Below are 15,961 nucleotides of genomic sequence, written 5' to 3' on the forward strand. Positions count from 1 at the left end.
CACTCCAACAGCGATAAAATTACCTCAGGACAGGCGAGTTCCTAGTGGGTTATATCTTGTTTTATCAAAATTCAATATTAGATCTTTAATGAACTGACAGTGACACAACTAGTAATTCCTAGAAAAATATTTCTAGAGATCTGGGTGAGGATCTCTGATACAGGCACCAGGGGAGGGCAAGCAACATCGGTCATGAAACTTTTTTTACCAAAGTGAGGCGACGTCTGCCTGGAAAAACACAGAGATGCAGAGTTTGGTGAAACAGACATGGCCGATTTGGACAGTATTAAATCACAGAGGAGTCCCTGTAAAAGAGGAGATTACCCCAGGACCCCAAATTTAATCCCGTATGAATAGGGCTGATGTATCATTTTCTGCTTTAGTCCAGACCAAAGGGAAACAAACTACAGATATGAACAAATCCTGAACACCTAATCACACCAAGTCTAATTATTAGGAAAAAAAAACAAAAACAAAACTTTTTGAAGATTTGAAAAGTTTAGAAAAGATTTGAAAAGTTTTAAATCTGAGACTGACATTGTACGGATGTGTTAAGAATCAGGCTTACCAATTAGAGCTGTTTATCATGGCTGCAGCCAAAAGAAATGTGTATCAAGATGGTGGTGGAAGAGCTCATCTTGCTTTGGCAGACCACAAAAGCTTACAAGACAAACAAAATGCTGACTAGAATAATGTGGAGGTTAAAATATGGTGGACCAGAGCTGAAAAGCTGGGGAACGATGGTGGAATTATGCTATATAAACATAATGTTTTTAAGTATATCTAGGTGCATCCTAGTCTGTTCATGCCCACGAAGGACAGCAAACTATTAGTTTTCCTGCTTATGAACGCTTGTGTCTTTATGTTGTTTTGTAGTTTATGTTAAAAACATGGCGAAATCTCTGAGACGCATTTATCAGAAAGAAAAGAGGCTCCCTGTAGTTCGTTTGTTCCTTTTTACTGAGAGAAACAACAAACACAGCCTTGAATTTCCCCAATGACATTGGAAAATACGTTTTGGAATCACTTGTTATTCAGCTTCACCTCTAGTATGAGGGTGTGGAGCTCCCCATGTTGTTGAGTGGGGTGTAGCCACTACTAGTGTGTCATATAGTTGCAGTGCTTAAAAGAAAAAAGGGAGTAATTCATCACTGCTACTTCTCAAGGAATCCATTTTTCCTTTTCCATCCTCTTCCCACATTTTCAGAGTGTTTGGACAAAAAAAGACGCATCAGATTTGGCATTAAGGTACCACTATGTTAAAAACTGCATCTGGTTTTTTCACCTGAAAAAACATTCTTGGTGTGAATAGGCACTAGCATTGTAGTCCATATAGTTACTGGATAATAAAGGCTGGGATGAACATATGGGGTATCGGCCACACAGGACCCAAGTACATCTGATACTGTCCCACAGTCATGGTTGTTATAGAATTGAGGCAGTTTTTGTTTGGTAGCTTATGATTTTTTTTCCCTTTTTACCCCTTAATTTTTTTCTCTTTTCTTTTTATATTAAATGTTAAATTTGTGTAGTTGTAGCCTCAAGGCACCTTACACAGAACAACAATCTCAAACAATTCCATACAGTGTGATGTACAGATTTTAAATTGAACAAGAAAACAAGAGTGCTGCTTTCAGATCAGTTCTCAGTAACAAATTCAAGTTTCAGAATTAGTAACCGGAGAGAAAAAGTGGTACATCCCCACTCAGCTTGCTTATTAGGGGGCTGGACCTACAGTTTTGTACAGGTGCTTTTTGATGACGTCTGTTGTAAAAAATAAATACAATTTAACTGAACTGAACTGTACCTGGAGAAGTATTCTTGAACAAGTGTGCCTCGTAAACAAAACGTTTGCTCCTTCATGAAGAAGCACAGCATGGTGGAAGTGACAGGCCATAGATTATGAGTGACTGATTAGGAGAAAGACAATATTTCAGACAGCCTGCTAAGTGTCGAAAGCGGCGCCTTTTCCGCTGCATCAAACTCCAAAAAAGTGTCTAGAATCATCCGGGAGCAAATTCATCATCATTAGTGCGAGGCTCGTCTGCTCCCAGTCAGCCCACGTTCCAGATGATGAAGAATTTGGGCTGAAATAAAGAAGTGAGGCATGGTGTATAGCTGCTGGTTATGGAGTAGTGGCTTATTAAAAGGAGCACGGTGATGCTTATTTGGGTTTGGAAGAGTAAGAGAATCAGCTCAGTAGACAGACATCTGTTCGCAGCTGTGGAAAGGCTGCTTGAATTCTTTCAGTTATTTGGAAGTGTTGCTTCCAGGAGGAAAGGGGAAGAAAGAAGAAAAGGATAGAAGAGGCAAGAAAAGAGAAGAGCTGAGGAACAAATTGTTTCATAAATGCATATAAATGCAGCATCACCCTTGAGAAGCACACAATAGGCCATTCCACATTCGGCTACGAAGGATAAACAGCTGCCTTTTCTTCTTTCTTTTTCCTCTTTTCAGTCAGATAACCTTCCTTTGCCATACCAAACTCAATCTCTCACTCTTTCTCTGGCTGACAAAAGGACACAGAATTAGTATCTAATTCATTGCGGCTAAAAGTGAGAAGCCTTCACTCGGCGTCCTCCGGAACAAAGCGTAAACCCTAGAGGTCACATGGAGGGGGATGAACACAATGGCAGCTCGGGGTTATCTGGCTGAGAGAGCAGTCGGGCCTGTGGCTATTCATACCTTCATACCTCAAGGCAACAAAGCTATTATCATTGAGGAGAAAATGACCAATCCACTGTCCCTCCAACCCCAAAAAAACACTGCAATTTAAGGAACACATGGGGGCCTTGAGAGAGAGAGAGAGAGAGAGAGAGAGAGAGAGAGAGAGAGAGAGAAAAGCAATAGAAAAAAGAAAGAAGAGGGATAAAGAGAGAGAGAGTGAAATGAGCAGTACAAGTGTGAAACGGAGATACAGACAGAAAGAGGGGAAAGAGCACAGAAAGAGAGAGAGAGAGCAAAAGATGAGCGAAAAATAAAAAATGAAAAGAGCAAAAGAAAAAAGAGAAGAGAGATAAAGAGAGTGAAATGAATGAGCGGTGCAAGTGTGAAATGGAGATATAGACAGAAAGAGAAAGAGAGAGAGATGAAAGAGAGAAGGAGTGGGAACAGGAAAAGGGAGAGAGAGGAAAGAGCACAGAGAATGGAAAGAGAGAGAGAAAAGGAAAGAGAGAGAGAGACAGAGAGAGAGATAAAAGAGAAAAAGAGAGTCCATAGCAAAAAAACAGAATGGAAAATATGTGAACGCTTTCACTTTATAAAAGTTTGGAACACATCTCAGCACGAGTGCAGCTAACTAAGGAGAAACAGGGACAGGTGAGGATTTTATAGGACAAAAGAGAGAGAGAAAGAAAGAAAGAGAGAACAGAAAAAGCAACAGAGAGAGAGGAACAAAGTGAGAGAGATAAAAGTAAGAGAAATGAAAGAGAGAATCAGAGAGAGAAAAAAAGACAAAAAAAGAGATAGAAAGAGAGAAACAGAGAGAGAAAGAAAGATAGAAACAGAGCAAGTGAGAAAGAACGAGAGAAATAAGAACAGAAAAAGAGAGAGAAACAGAAGGAGAGAAAGACATAAAGAAACAAAGAGACAGAGAAACAGAGATAGAGAGAGAGAAAGAGTAATAGAAAAAGAGAAAGCAAAACACAGAGAGAGTGAGAGAGAGAGAACGAAACAGCGAGATCAAGCGAGAGAGAGAGAGAGAGAGAGAGAGAGAGAGAGAGAGAGAGAGAGAGAATGTCCTCATTTCACACCTGTGTGTATTTATGAATGACCTCACTAAGTGATGCTCTAATCAACATCAGCTCTGCATGCAAATATGAAAGACCTGCTCTCAAAGGGACATAGATACAGACAGAGAGAGGGAGAGAGAGAGAGAGAGGGCACACACACACACACACTCACACAAACAAGCATACACATTTATATACGCAGTGAAATGGAGAAAGATAATAATCATAACATCAGAGTTACTGATGAACATTTAACTACAGGTTTAACACATATGTGCCCATATAAGCATATTGAGCTTTTTTACAACTGCATGAACCACAATAATTGCTGAAAGTCAGTTTGTACTGTTCACAAAAGTAAAGAGGGTGATTCATTTAGCTTCTTTTTGAAGATAATCACCAAACGTGACTCCAAGAAAGTCCAGTAGTGAGATGGTTTCAATGTTACTGGTTTTATAAGTAACCTTAGTGTTAGCATTAGCAAGCTAGTGAAGCCAGTGAAGGCATAGATATGGTTAATGGCTATGATAATTGTGTCTACTACCTCAGTGTGACAGCCTCTTAACACCATTAGCGAGAAAAGTATTAGCTATTTAGCACTGCTCCTCAGAGCCCTCTGTTTTGTTAAATACAGCTGTGATGACTCCAGTGCCAGTCACTGCTCTAACTGACCTCACACACTGCAATTTAATATTAAATAACTGTAAATGCATCTACAAATGTGATTTATATTTGTAAATTGTAGGCTATGCAGTGAGTCTGGTCAGGGTCTTGTTACTGGTGCTACCAATTTAGTTAGTACTGTATTATGATAGTTAATGCACATATTCATTAACTTACAAACAGGGTTGGGAAGGTTACTTTAAAAATGTATTGCAGTAAAGATTATTAATTACTTGTTAAAAATGTAATCTGTATCCTAATCCAAAGGATTACTACATTAAAATACTTTAATCTGATTACTTTTCATTATTTTAAAATGTTTAATGCCAAATCATTAAATAAAGGCAAGAGAAAAACAATTTTAATAAAATGTCTTAAGTGAAACACAAGGCAAACAGTACAACTGCACCGGTGTATGAAGCAAAATAATAGATTTTAGATGATTTATCTGTGCTTTACACAAGTCAAAAGGTCAAACTGGTAAGACTCACCTTTTGAGACCCCTCATCAACAGTGATTATGAATAGCGACCATTCTAGAAACTCTGGCGTTCTCTCTGCTAAAAGGCCTTATATGGCTTTATACTGGAGCGTCATCCTTAGACCTAAAAGAACGCTGTGTAATTTGTTGACGGCCCCTTATCAGCTCTCAGTAACTCTTAATGTTTTCATGTGAATTAATTAATTTCAGACGAAAACTAAATTAGAGTTGAGTCTTAGTTACCAACAATGACCATTTACACATATTAACATTTTTGTACCCATCATTCAAAACCACTGAAGAAAAAAAAACGAAAATGAAACCAATGTTTTCGCTTTCGAGGCTTTTTTCATATTTTGTGATTTTCTGTTCCACGTTATGCTTCTTAGTTAATGTTAATGCTATCTAATGTTAGTCACTTCAGTATGTTAGCAAAAGTCTGATTTATAGCTACTCACATACTAGAATTTTATGTAGAAATAAACAAGAAAAAAAGAGTTTACCTCCAGATTAGTTTGTTACTGTAGAATCTGGCAATATGGAACATCACGGTAAATGCTTGGTCAAAAACACCTCCAGGAAAATGCTGCAGATTTCAGCTGTGTCAATAAAAAAGTGTATCTAATGTACACTATTCATGAGACATATTCATCTTTCAGAACAGCAAATTCTGGCAAAGGGTGACAAGTTTGCATGTAGGTGGTTTAAATGTAATCCTGCTGGATATCGTCCTGTTTTTCATAATGTATCTGTAATCTGACTATTTTCTTTAACAGTAACTGTAATGGAATAGAGGGTTTTTGCATCCTGATTACGTAACATCGTTAGATGTATTTCTACCCAACCCTACCTGTAAATGAACAAAAATTCATCAACAAAAAGTCCTGCAAAATTAAATTCAGCTAAAGCAATGTGACTAACCACTGTTAATTAATATGCAATATACCCTAACTCAGCTAAAGACCAGCTCAGGGGTCAGTAAATGCAAAGCAACACTAATTTTCTTTGCAACAATGAGAATTTCTTCTGGGAAAATAAGGATGGCCACAAACATGTGAACAGTATATGGGAAAAATGTTGAAGCACAGACAGCTAAAATAAATAATAAATAAAAAACACCCCCCAGCCTACCCCCTCCACAACAATCAGGCAAACCTTGAGGATAAAACAGCCTTTGTACGCTGCACGAGGCAATAATGGACACAAAAGATAAGCTTGAATACGAAGTAATACAATTTACTTTCAAGAGTAGAGCTCCTTTTTTCTCGTTACATTTGTATTTCTTTGTGATCGTCCCTCCATTACGGCCCGAACAAAGATAACAAAAGAGGCAGGGAGGGAATGAAAAAAAAATGACCATGTGGGGAGAGAAAGGAGAAAAAGGAAAAAGGACAAACATTAATACAACATCTATATGTTTAAAAAAAATAACACATTCATTAACCCTATAAGCTGTGCTCAGTCTGTTCATTTCACTTAAGCAGGCCAAAATATTCATTAAGGAGAGCAAAACAGTGCATTGTGGCCATAATAGGTTAATAGCCCCTGTGCTAGAAGCTTATAAATGGAAATGAGCTGATGAACAGTGTGTTAGAGTTTGAGTCTGGGAAAGTATTGAAAGTCCTCAGGTGTTTTCTGTGTAGCTAGTGTGATGTATGGAAGAGAGCTAGGATTTCAGTGTAAAGGAAAAATTTTGTGTAAACATTTTGTATAAAACGCACTGGAGCTACATAAGTGACATACATACACCCATCCGGCATAACATTATGACCACCTCCTTGTTTCTACGCTCACTGTCCATTTTATCAGCTCCACTTACTATATAGGTGCAATTTGCAGTTCTACAATTCTCAGCACTGCAGTAACACTGACGTGGTGGTGGTGTGTTAGTGTTTGTTGTGCTGGTACGAGTGGATCAGACACAGCAGTGCTGCTGGAGTTTTTAAACACTGTGTCCACTCACTGTGTCCACTCTATTAGACACTCCTACCTTGTCAGTCCACCTTGTAGATGCAAAGTCTGAGACGATAGCTCATCTGCTGCTGCACAGTTTGTGTTGGTCATCCTCTAGTCCTACATCAGTGGTCATAGGACGCTGCCCACAGGACGCTGTTGGCTGGATATTTTTGGTTGGTGGACTATTCTCAGTCCAGCAGCACTGCTGTGTCTGATCCACTTAGACCAGCGCAATACACACTAACACACCACCACCATGTCAGTGTTACTGCAGTGCTGAGAATGATCCACCACCCAAACAGTACCTGCTCTGTGAGGGTCCATGGGGGTCCTGACCACTGAAGAACAGGGTAAAAGGGGGCTAACAAAGTATGCAGAGAAACAGATGGACTACAGTCTGTAATTGTAGAACTACAAAGTGCACCTATATAGTAAGTGGAGCTGATAAAATGGACAATGAGTGTAGAAACAAGGAGGTGGTCATAATGTTATGTCTGTTTGTATGCAAATAGACAAAAGTGCAAAATCAGGCTTACAGACTGCTAGACTGGTAGTACTTCTTAGTTATGCAATATGCTTCATCTATGTAAAGGCCTGTGCCAGTAACAAAATCCTTGTATTGAGACAACTGTGCGGAGTGGGTGGTATTTTTCCCCTTTACATTTCATTTGACAACAATGAAATAAAAGCTCCAACTTTCACTGTGTTTGTATTAGAATTAGCGCAAGAATAAGTGTTGCTATAATTATTATTATTATTATTATTATTATTATTATTATCATCTGTGTGAATGAAAGAACATAATAAACTCGCAGTTCAGTAAAAGTAGTGGTTGTAGTATACTGTCATCTTTAATTTGACCACAAAAGTGTAACTGATCTAGTAACAAAGAACAGAACCACCCAGTGCCATGATTCCTGCTGCAGCATTCAGGGTGTTTATACAACAGTCTCATCCAAGTTAGATTCAATGAATGTGGTATTCATGAAGGACATCACATTACCCAAGATTTTTAAAAGCTGATGCTCTAAGTCAGAGCATTTTCATATCTACCTTGTTTGGCGTGGACATGTCAGACCTTTTCTTTAGCTGGTTTGTTTTGACAGATGTGAACACTCCACCCGTACTCGGTTCAACAACAAATACTTGAACCAAAGTCTAAAAAAATCGCGAATCTCAATCGGCTTCCAAGTGAACTCTGGTTCAGTTTGCGACTGGTGGGAATGCATTTTTACAATGGCCTGCACCAAACAAGGGAATTCACCATCAGTGCATGCTTCATCTTCTTTTAGCAGCACATTAGCGCTGTACTGTCTGCATGAACTGCCCGTTTTAATGTTTGACTCTTGACAGACACTCATACTGCTCCTGCAGCATGAGCTATTGCTTGTAGTGGCAGATAAGTAATGAAATAAAAGCGAAAATACATTTGATTTTGGCACACGGATTGTGGATTTTGGCCAAGGATGAGCAACCTGTCCTATGGTTTGCATAAAATATATTAATAAATGAACAATGGACAACAGCTTTAAACACCTAACATGACTTAACGACTACATTGTGGGTAAGGGAAAAAATTCATAATTTGATTTTTTTGCCGAACTATGGCAGGGGTGCAGTAAGATGGACGTGCAGGCAAAGAGAGAACAGGACAAGTGAAAAACCCTTCAGCTACACTCCACATGGGGCCTAAACATCCATCACACAGTGAGAGGGAGGGTGGCCTTGAGGTTAACTTTCTTTCACACACACCCAAACACACACACACACATACTTAAAGACAAAAATTACACCTATGTAAATCCACAGCACACATCACACACTGACTAATTACATAGTAAACACATACACCCACTTCATGCATAGACAAAGCAAACACCCATCACATATATGTATCAATGCATACATACACACAAAGACACACACACAGCTACAGACAGCCCTAAGGGCCAGGTGTGAAGGCTGAGGGAGCAGCTCTATCCACTCCCATCAGATCTGCTCAAAGAAACAGTGAGACCTTCAGCAGGAGGTCACAGTGCTGATTACAACCCAAAACCAGTTTCCAACTGCTACACACATCCATACACACACTCACTATCTCCTCCAGCCATGGCTAGAGACAATAAGAACTCTCTATCGAGGAGCAGAATTGTATCCTATAACAGGCAGAGTCAACACTAAACAACTGCAGACTTCCTCCATCACAGAGGTTCTGCTGTTCAGGTCAAGTTCCTCTCCAGACACTAACTCATTTATCCTGCAACATACACTATTCAGCACTAACAACTCACAGCCCTAATGCAGAACAACCTGTACCTGACCGAATCAAAATCTCTGCAGTGAACACCAGCATTCCTCCCTTCACTTCTTTCCTGGGCCAGAAATCGCTTGGCCTACAAGTGCTTTAAACTTTAGTTTTCACCCAAAATTCTGCAATCAATATATACAGTTCACCAGACAAATGCAAGATGTACGCAATAGAACAAGCACATTCCCTATCAGTACCAGGTTTCCTCCATCATGGAGCTTCTAAGGTTAACATTTTAAAATGAAAAATTTGGTGAAAAATCAAACTTACACCATTTTCCTAACAGTTCCCAATTCCCTCACTTTCCCTAAATGCAGTCAGTCAGCCAAGAAAAACAGTGGAGCTAAGCAATCATTGCTGCAGGTGAGAATAACGAATAATGTTTAAGTTTAAGACCACCAACTGGACAAAAGTCAGGACGAAATTCGGGATTCATAGTGGCTGGTACTACTGCTTTTAGTGGTGTACTTACAGTTTAGAACCTTATATCAGACAATGTGTAAGTCAGATACAACACATTTTGCATGACATTAACTGGTGGAGTATAAGTTTCTATTACTTGTCAGCAACATTAGCCTCGCAGCTCCACTGTAAAACTGAAGAAGCAAACTTGCAAAAGTACTGCTTTACTTCGAGCCCCTAAAAATACAGAAAATTCCCATCACACAACTGAAAAAGTTCCTTGTAAAGGTGTGTACTGCTACTCACCAGCACACTTTGTGCGAGCTCTGAGTGGTGGGCCGGGGGCCCCAGTGCCCCCTTCCAGTGGCCGAGTGAGCAGCACGCTGATCTCGTACTCTGTGTCTGGGTCCAGGTGGCCGATCTTGTGCGATGTCTTGTCCACGGGCTGTAGGTCATACATGGTTCCGGACACAGTGCGGTACTCCACCTCACGGTTGATAATGGGTCCATCTCCATTGATAGAGTTGGCGTTGAGCTGAATCCACAGGTATGTAGCACCCACTGCTGTCAACTGGGGAGGGGCGATGGGCACCGGGGGCTCTGGAAGGGGAGAAGCATGTGTTAAGGTTCTGCAGTGTATGCTGTGAGAGATAAAGGATACTGTGCTGTACAAATGAAGGGAACAAGATGCTAGCAAGAACTGAACACATAGATATAGAATTTTTCCTTGATTGTACAAGTTGACTAAGACTTCACTGTCATAAAATTCAGCACACAGTTGTACAAAGTTTAGGTACCTCTGCTCTTGTATTATTGTTAAGATATTAAAGCAACAGTTATGTGGAAAAATAGAAAATGATACAATTGCACTCTTAAGCCGAAAGTAGTCAATCAGCCAAGACATGTTTGGCGTCTAAAGTCCTTCTTTAGATTTGCACTGGAGCTATGTAGCTGACGTAACTAACAAGGTTACACTACACCAATTAGCAATGTGCAAACTGCATGCCTAAATCATCACGCACTTGCCTCAAACTGCATCAAGTAATCTCGAATTGACTTACTTATGTGGTTTCTGACACTGTATGACATTATCTATAAAAGTGAACAAGAGTAGTAGCAACTCTACTACAAAAAAAGAGCAAATGACAGACACCAAACATGTCTTGGCTGACTGACTATGTTTGGGGCAAGTGGAAAAATTATGCTTTTTTCAAATAACCATTGATTTTTTCAATGTATATTCTATGTATGTGATTGTGATAAAAGAGTCTATAATCAGAACATAACAATCATGTTAGTCAGCTGTCTGTTGTCTCCACTGTTAGCCTGCAGGATTTAGACAGTTTGATCTTATTACTATGGATGTGTAATACTTGTCTTGAAGTATACTCCTGCACTGCACAGTATTTCCATGTTCATGGAAGGGCTTGTTAATTAACTGCCAAATTGAATCAGGTGAGAAAAAAACTACATCACACAGGTGTACTCTCTAGGAACTGGGAAGAAACACTGTTGCCTTTAGAAGAGGTCTGGGAACAGTCCAGATGTTCTTCTCAGAATAAAACAGAATGGTGCATGTGACAGGAAGGCAATCCTGGACTGTCCCTAAGGTAGTGACGTAAGTAGAGGATGTATCTGGGAAAATGTCTGTTGATCAATAAACCTCTTGTCCATGGGTGGTGTTATTGATGAAAAAGGCCCCTGTGTGTGTTTGGGAAGGTGCTGTTATAAGAGCTACAACAATCAGGAAAAAAAATCCTGCACAGATGACATCTTTTACTGATTGCAGCTCCGACGGGAAAAGACAAGGTCAGAGAAATCGCTCCTCTATGCTCTTTATTAATGTACAGAACGGAAAAGCTCGAGCCTAAGTGCAGGAGACAAGCTGAATCTTCAAAGTCACTGGCAGCAGAGATATTGCACAGAGCAGGACGGCACAAACTGCTTAGCTTCAAAATATGAGGCTCAGGATCGCTTTAAGTTTATTGACACGCCTCAAAGGGCTATTCCCAATCAATAAAACATTTGTCTGGGTGAGGCGTTGTTTTACAGCTCAGAGGAAGACAGTGTGTGTTGGGGTGGGAACCACTAGACACGATGAAGAATTTGTGATATGCTAAGTATGACAATATGACTACCAATATGACTACCAAAAAATTTTGTGATAGTTGATTATCCACATGAATTAATCAATGAATAACAGATTAATCAGTTTAAATGTGGCCTGTCAATGTGAAGAGCAGTAACAAAAAAGCCTGTCATTGTTTTTATTTATTTTTTTAAATAAAATAATGTAAAATAAAATTATAACAACTTAACATCTTGTTTGTCACTTTGTTTCACACATCTATATTAAGTCCGTCCTAACTTTCTAGCTACTATAAATGATAAGCAATAACAAAAAGGGATATAACAATGAATATGTATATTAACATTATAGCTCTTTAGGCTGCAGCATTATGTAAGCACATCAGTATCAAAAATTAAAATAAAAAATGTAATATGCAAAATGGCAAAGCAATCCTAAGTTTGAATTTACATTTTCCACTGGTGCACAAGTATTGACATTTCTTTTACAGAGATCTAGATGCATTACAAGTAGCTTTATTTAAAGTTAAATGTATTTCCAGAACTGCATATTCATGACTTATGTGATTATGCAACAATGGTGTCAAAATGATCATTAAAATGTAATCTAACTTTTACGTATTTGCACTCTCTAATAATGTTTTTTGAAATTGCATTATCAAAGAGAACACCACGATAGAAAGATGTCAAAATTCAAATGTAAATGGAAAACAGCGCCATTCCTCTTTGCAATTACAAATTCCTGCGCGCATTCTGTGTCACAATGTCTTTGAAAATGCATTTGACCAGATTGCATTTTCATTATCATGGTCCTCCCAACCTGTCAATCATCCTGTCAGGGCGGGGCCGACAGCATGCGCAGCAAAAAAGGTTTTATCTAAAAACATGGAGGCTAAAGAGTTTACAGCTACTCTTACATTAGCAGATGAGGTGAAGAAGAGAAATATAGCCACTTGCAATGCTTAATGTCTTTATACATGAAAGTGTTTAACTGAATGTGTGACCAAGTTTTCTGGTTTATCAATTTCAGTGATAAAAACAAGGCTGAACTTGACTTCCTTCTTGCCAGCTTCTTCTTCACATTTTCTGTCCACCTTAAACAATGCAGCAGTTACATTCTGGTGCCTCAGTGCACCCAAATGTAGCACTGTTTAAGGTGGACTGAAAAATTCAGAAAAGAAGCCAACTTCGGCCTTGTTTTATAAACTGAGAATGGAGGCAGAAAGTGAGACTGGACATGGACATCTACAAAGTGAGCAACAGAGGTGGATATATTGATCTACCATCTGCTGATTTTCCCAGCTAAATAACCCAGCTCACTGCATCACACACATTTACCAGCAATTTTTGTAATATTCATTTAAAAAAAAAAAGCAGGACGTTAGAGACCCCCTACCGAAATATGACACGGTACCGACAAGTACAGCGGCTACTGCCAACTCAAGCTGGTTGTGTGATTTACACATGTCTATATTTACCAGTACAGTTACAACTTCACCATTTTATATGTACACTTTTGATAACAGATAAAGTGGAACACAGCAATATCCAAACTCACTGTGTACATTAAAAGATAGACATCGATGCTGGACTATCCTCTATCTGTATCCTATGGTCAGCTATCACAGACAATAATTTCGACCCATGGCCACTTATTAAATCAGAAAAACGTTCAATTAAAGATTCTTGGTGGATCATGTATAAAAATATAATAACCATCAGAAGTGGATATATTACTCCATTTCACTCTATCTTCTAACGGAACTTCTAAGCTTCTAAAACCTTTCTGCTTTTGGCCCCACCCCGATGGGATGATTGACAGGTTGGGAAGACTGTGATTTATTTTTTCTTTTTGACAACTTTCAAGCTGGGTGTTCTCTTTGATAATTCAATTTCAAAAACATTACTAGACCATGCAAATGCATATGAGTTTAATCCTCATTTTCCCCCGACAGCTGCCTTCCTCATCTTTCACTCACTGTTTAAACACCTCAAACTCAGCTGACTGGAGGTCAGGAGTTGTAACACTGTGCCAGTTATGAATTCTAGATCGGATCTTTTGGCGCTACCTGCAGGCGAAGGCTGTTGCTCAATATGCATTCTTGGTATTAAGATACACCCAAATGCTTCTCTGTGGACTGCTGCTGCTAACTTGCTAAAGGCCTACAGCTTAAGGTTTCCAGGTGGAACTCGTGCTTGTGAAATTTGATTCCGCATTACCAAACCGTGATCTTCATACCTTGACCGTACAAGATGAATACATGTAACATTACATCCCTACATGAAAAGAAGAATTTTGTCTTTTAAATGGTACGGTATGATGACCAGAGGCATATGTTCAGTTAGAAAGGTCCATTTTGAAAATCTTGATAACACTGATATTCATACTTGGGCATCCGTGTATCATGGCAAGACTGTGGTGTATTGATTTTTTTTCTCTTACCACTATGTATGTGTATGTGTCTACCTGTGTGGTGAAAGGGGATATAGCTGTCTTTGTCAGTACAGTATATAGGCTGGCGGTGAAAACACTATGCTTGCACATTTCCCTCTTACAGTCAAAACAAAGACAGACACGCTCTGTAAGCTTCCCATTGTGCTGTTCCAGCTGCATCTGCTTCACAAGTCACAGGAAGAGCTGACTGAGTCAATCAGGCAGCCAGGTCAAACAAACTGCATTATTGATCAACAAAACCACTTCATCCAAAAGTAAAATTTCATTTATAAATCTTGCTGAGAACTGAGGTATGTGTATGTGTGTGTAAGAGAGAGAGAGAGATTGGCCCAGCAGAACTGTTCATTTTGCGAATGTGTTTATATGCATGGCTACAGCTAAGACATTATCATTGATGAACACATCAAAACTTTATGCCTTTGGCAGGCTCGGTGCTAGCTGTGCAGGCTGTATCCTGTAAGATGGCATCACTGGGGAGAATATATGCCCACTGGGCCAGGCAGAAGTGATGGATGCCCACCACAGGGCCGTTACACTATAGCCAATATGATAATAAACAGTATTTCATATTTATTGCAGAATTCGTCTGACCGTACAGATCGATCATGAAAGAAATACTGACACAAAGTAATGAATAAATAAACCAAGTTTAGGAATGCGTGTGTGTGCCCATTTAAGGCACAGTATACTGCACTATAAAAACATAAACACCTAAAACTCAGAATCAGAAGGCAGAACTAAAAGCATAGGATATTTACATGTTTACATATTTGTGTGGTAACTTTACAGGCGAAGGCAAAACATTCTTAACTTTTAATGGAAATTAATGAAACTTCTGAAAGTTTTTTTTGTCTGTTCATCATAAAATTTTAACACAATGCAAAGGTTGACTGGAGTTTTCAAATTCTGGAAAAAGGAAACAACAGACAGTGTGACAGTGACGATATGTTAGCAAATAGAGTAGTCAAGTATTGTTCGAGATACCAGCATCTGAATACTGGAATTCATTACACTTCACGGTGAGAAAATGTACTTTGTTACTTCACAACACAAGTTCCTGAACATGAGCAAAATGACAAGGACGCAATGTTGAAGACATGGCACAGAAGGTACAGATAGCAGGGTTATCTCACTTATTAGGCTAACTACTCTAGCTGATGTTAGCTAGATCCAAAAACAATAAAAAAAACAAGGAGTCATTATCAGCGTCTAACACTGTGTTAGCTCTGTTAGCTCAGCCTTCATTATTCATCCTACATGAAAACCTGCCAACATGACTTCCATCTGTTTTTGAAAAATAAAACATGTTTTCAAGTGCATTTCCCTGCTGTCAAAAAATGTAAATTGACAGCCGTACATTATTTCTCAACTAAAGTGGCATTTTGGCATTGTTTTTCATTCCTTGTGGTAAACTGGAAATTAAAACTGTATCGACGATACACCCCTCTGTCTCTCGTTTGCAGTTTTTAACACAAAATTAGGCATCTGAGTGCATCTTATCACAGTAAAGTGGGGGAGGGAGGGGGAGGGGCTTATGCCCTGTATGCACCCATGCTGAAATGACCAGGCATTTTTTCTGAAGTTGCTTATTAATTCTATTCGATGTTTAAGACTAATTTTGTTAGACGTCTGGCATGGCTGGCACTGAAAAAGTGCCTAAAATGTATTTAAGGACCAAACCAGTCTAAATATAATTAGAGCTCTGTAGTATTAAAAACAGTTTAAACACATAAAATACAGAATTAAATCTTAACCTCAAAATTCGTATCAGACTTGAAAACGTGTATCATTACACTTAATGGTAGTCTGTACTTGCTTTGCATGTTTGTGTATGCATGAGAGTGTGTGTGTGCTTATGTGTCTGAAGTAGCCATTTGC

The 15,961-nt window shown here is 39.1% G+C and overlaps 1 protein-coding gene across 1 annotated transcript in view; it reads right to left on the minus strand.

The window, feature by feature from the left end:
- Positions 1-15,961, minus strand: part of LOC118796980 (receptor-type tyrosine-protein phosphatase mu-like) — a 269,176-nt gene that overhangs the window by 144,647 nt on the left and 108,568 nt on the right. Inside the window, exon 7 of the mRNA XM_036556162.1 lies at positions 9,847-10,140. Coding sequence (XP_036412055.1) covers positions 9,847-10,140 — 294 coding nt within the window. The remainder of the gene's footprint in view (positions 1-9,846; positions 10,141-15,961) is intronic.

The sequence above is a fragment of the Colossoma macropomum genome, unplaced genomic scaffold (genome assembly GCF_904425465.1).
Source record: "Colossoma macropomum unplaced genomic scaffold, Colossoma_macropomum, whole genome shotgun sequence".
NCBI classification, from domain to species: Eukaryota; Metazoa; Chordata; class Actinopteri; order Characiformes; family Serrasalmidae; genus Colossoma; species Colossoma macropomum.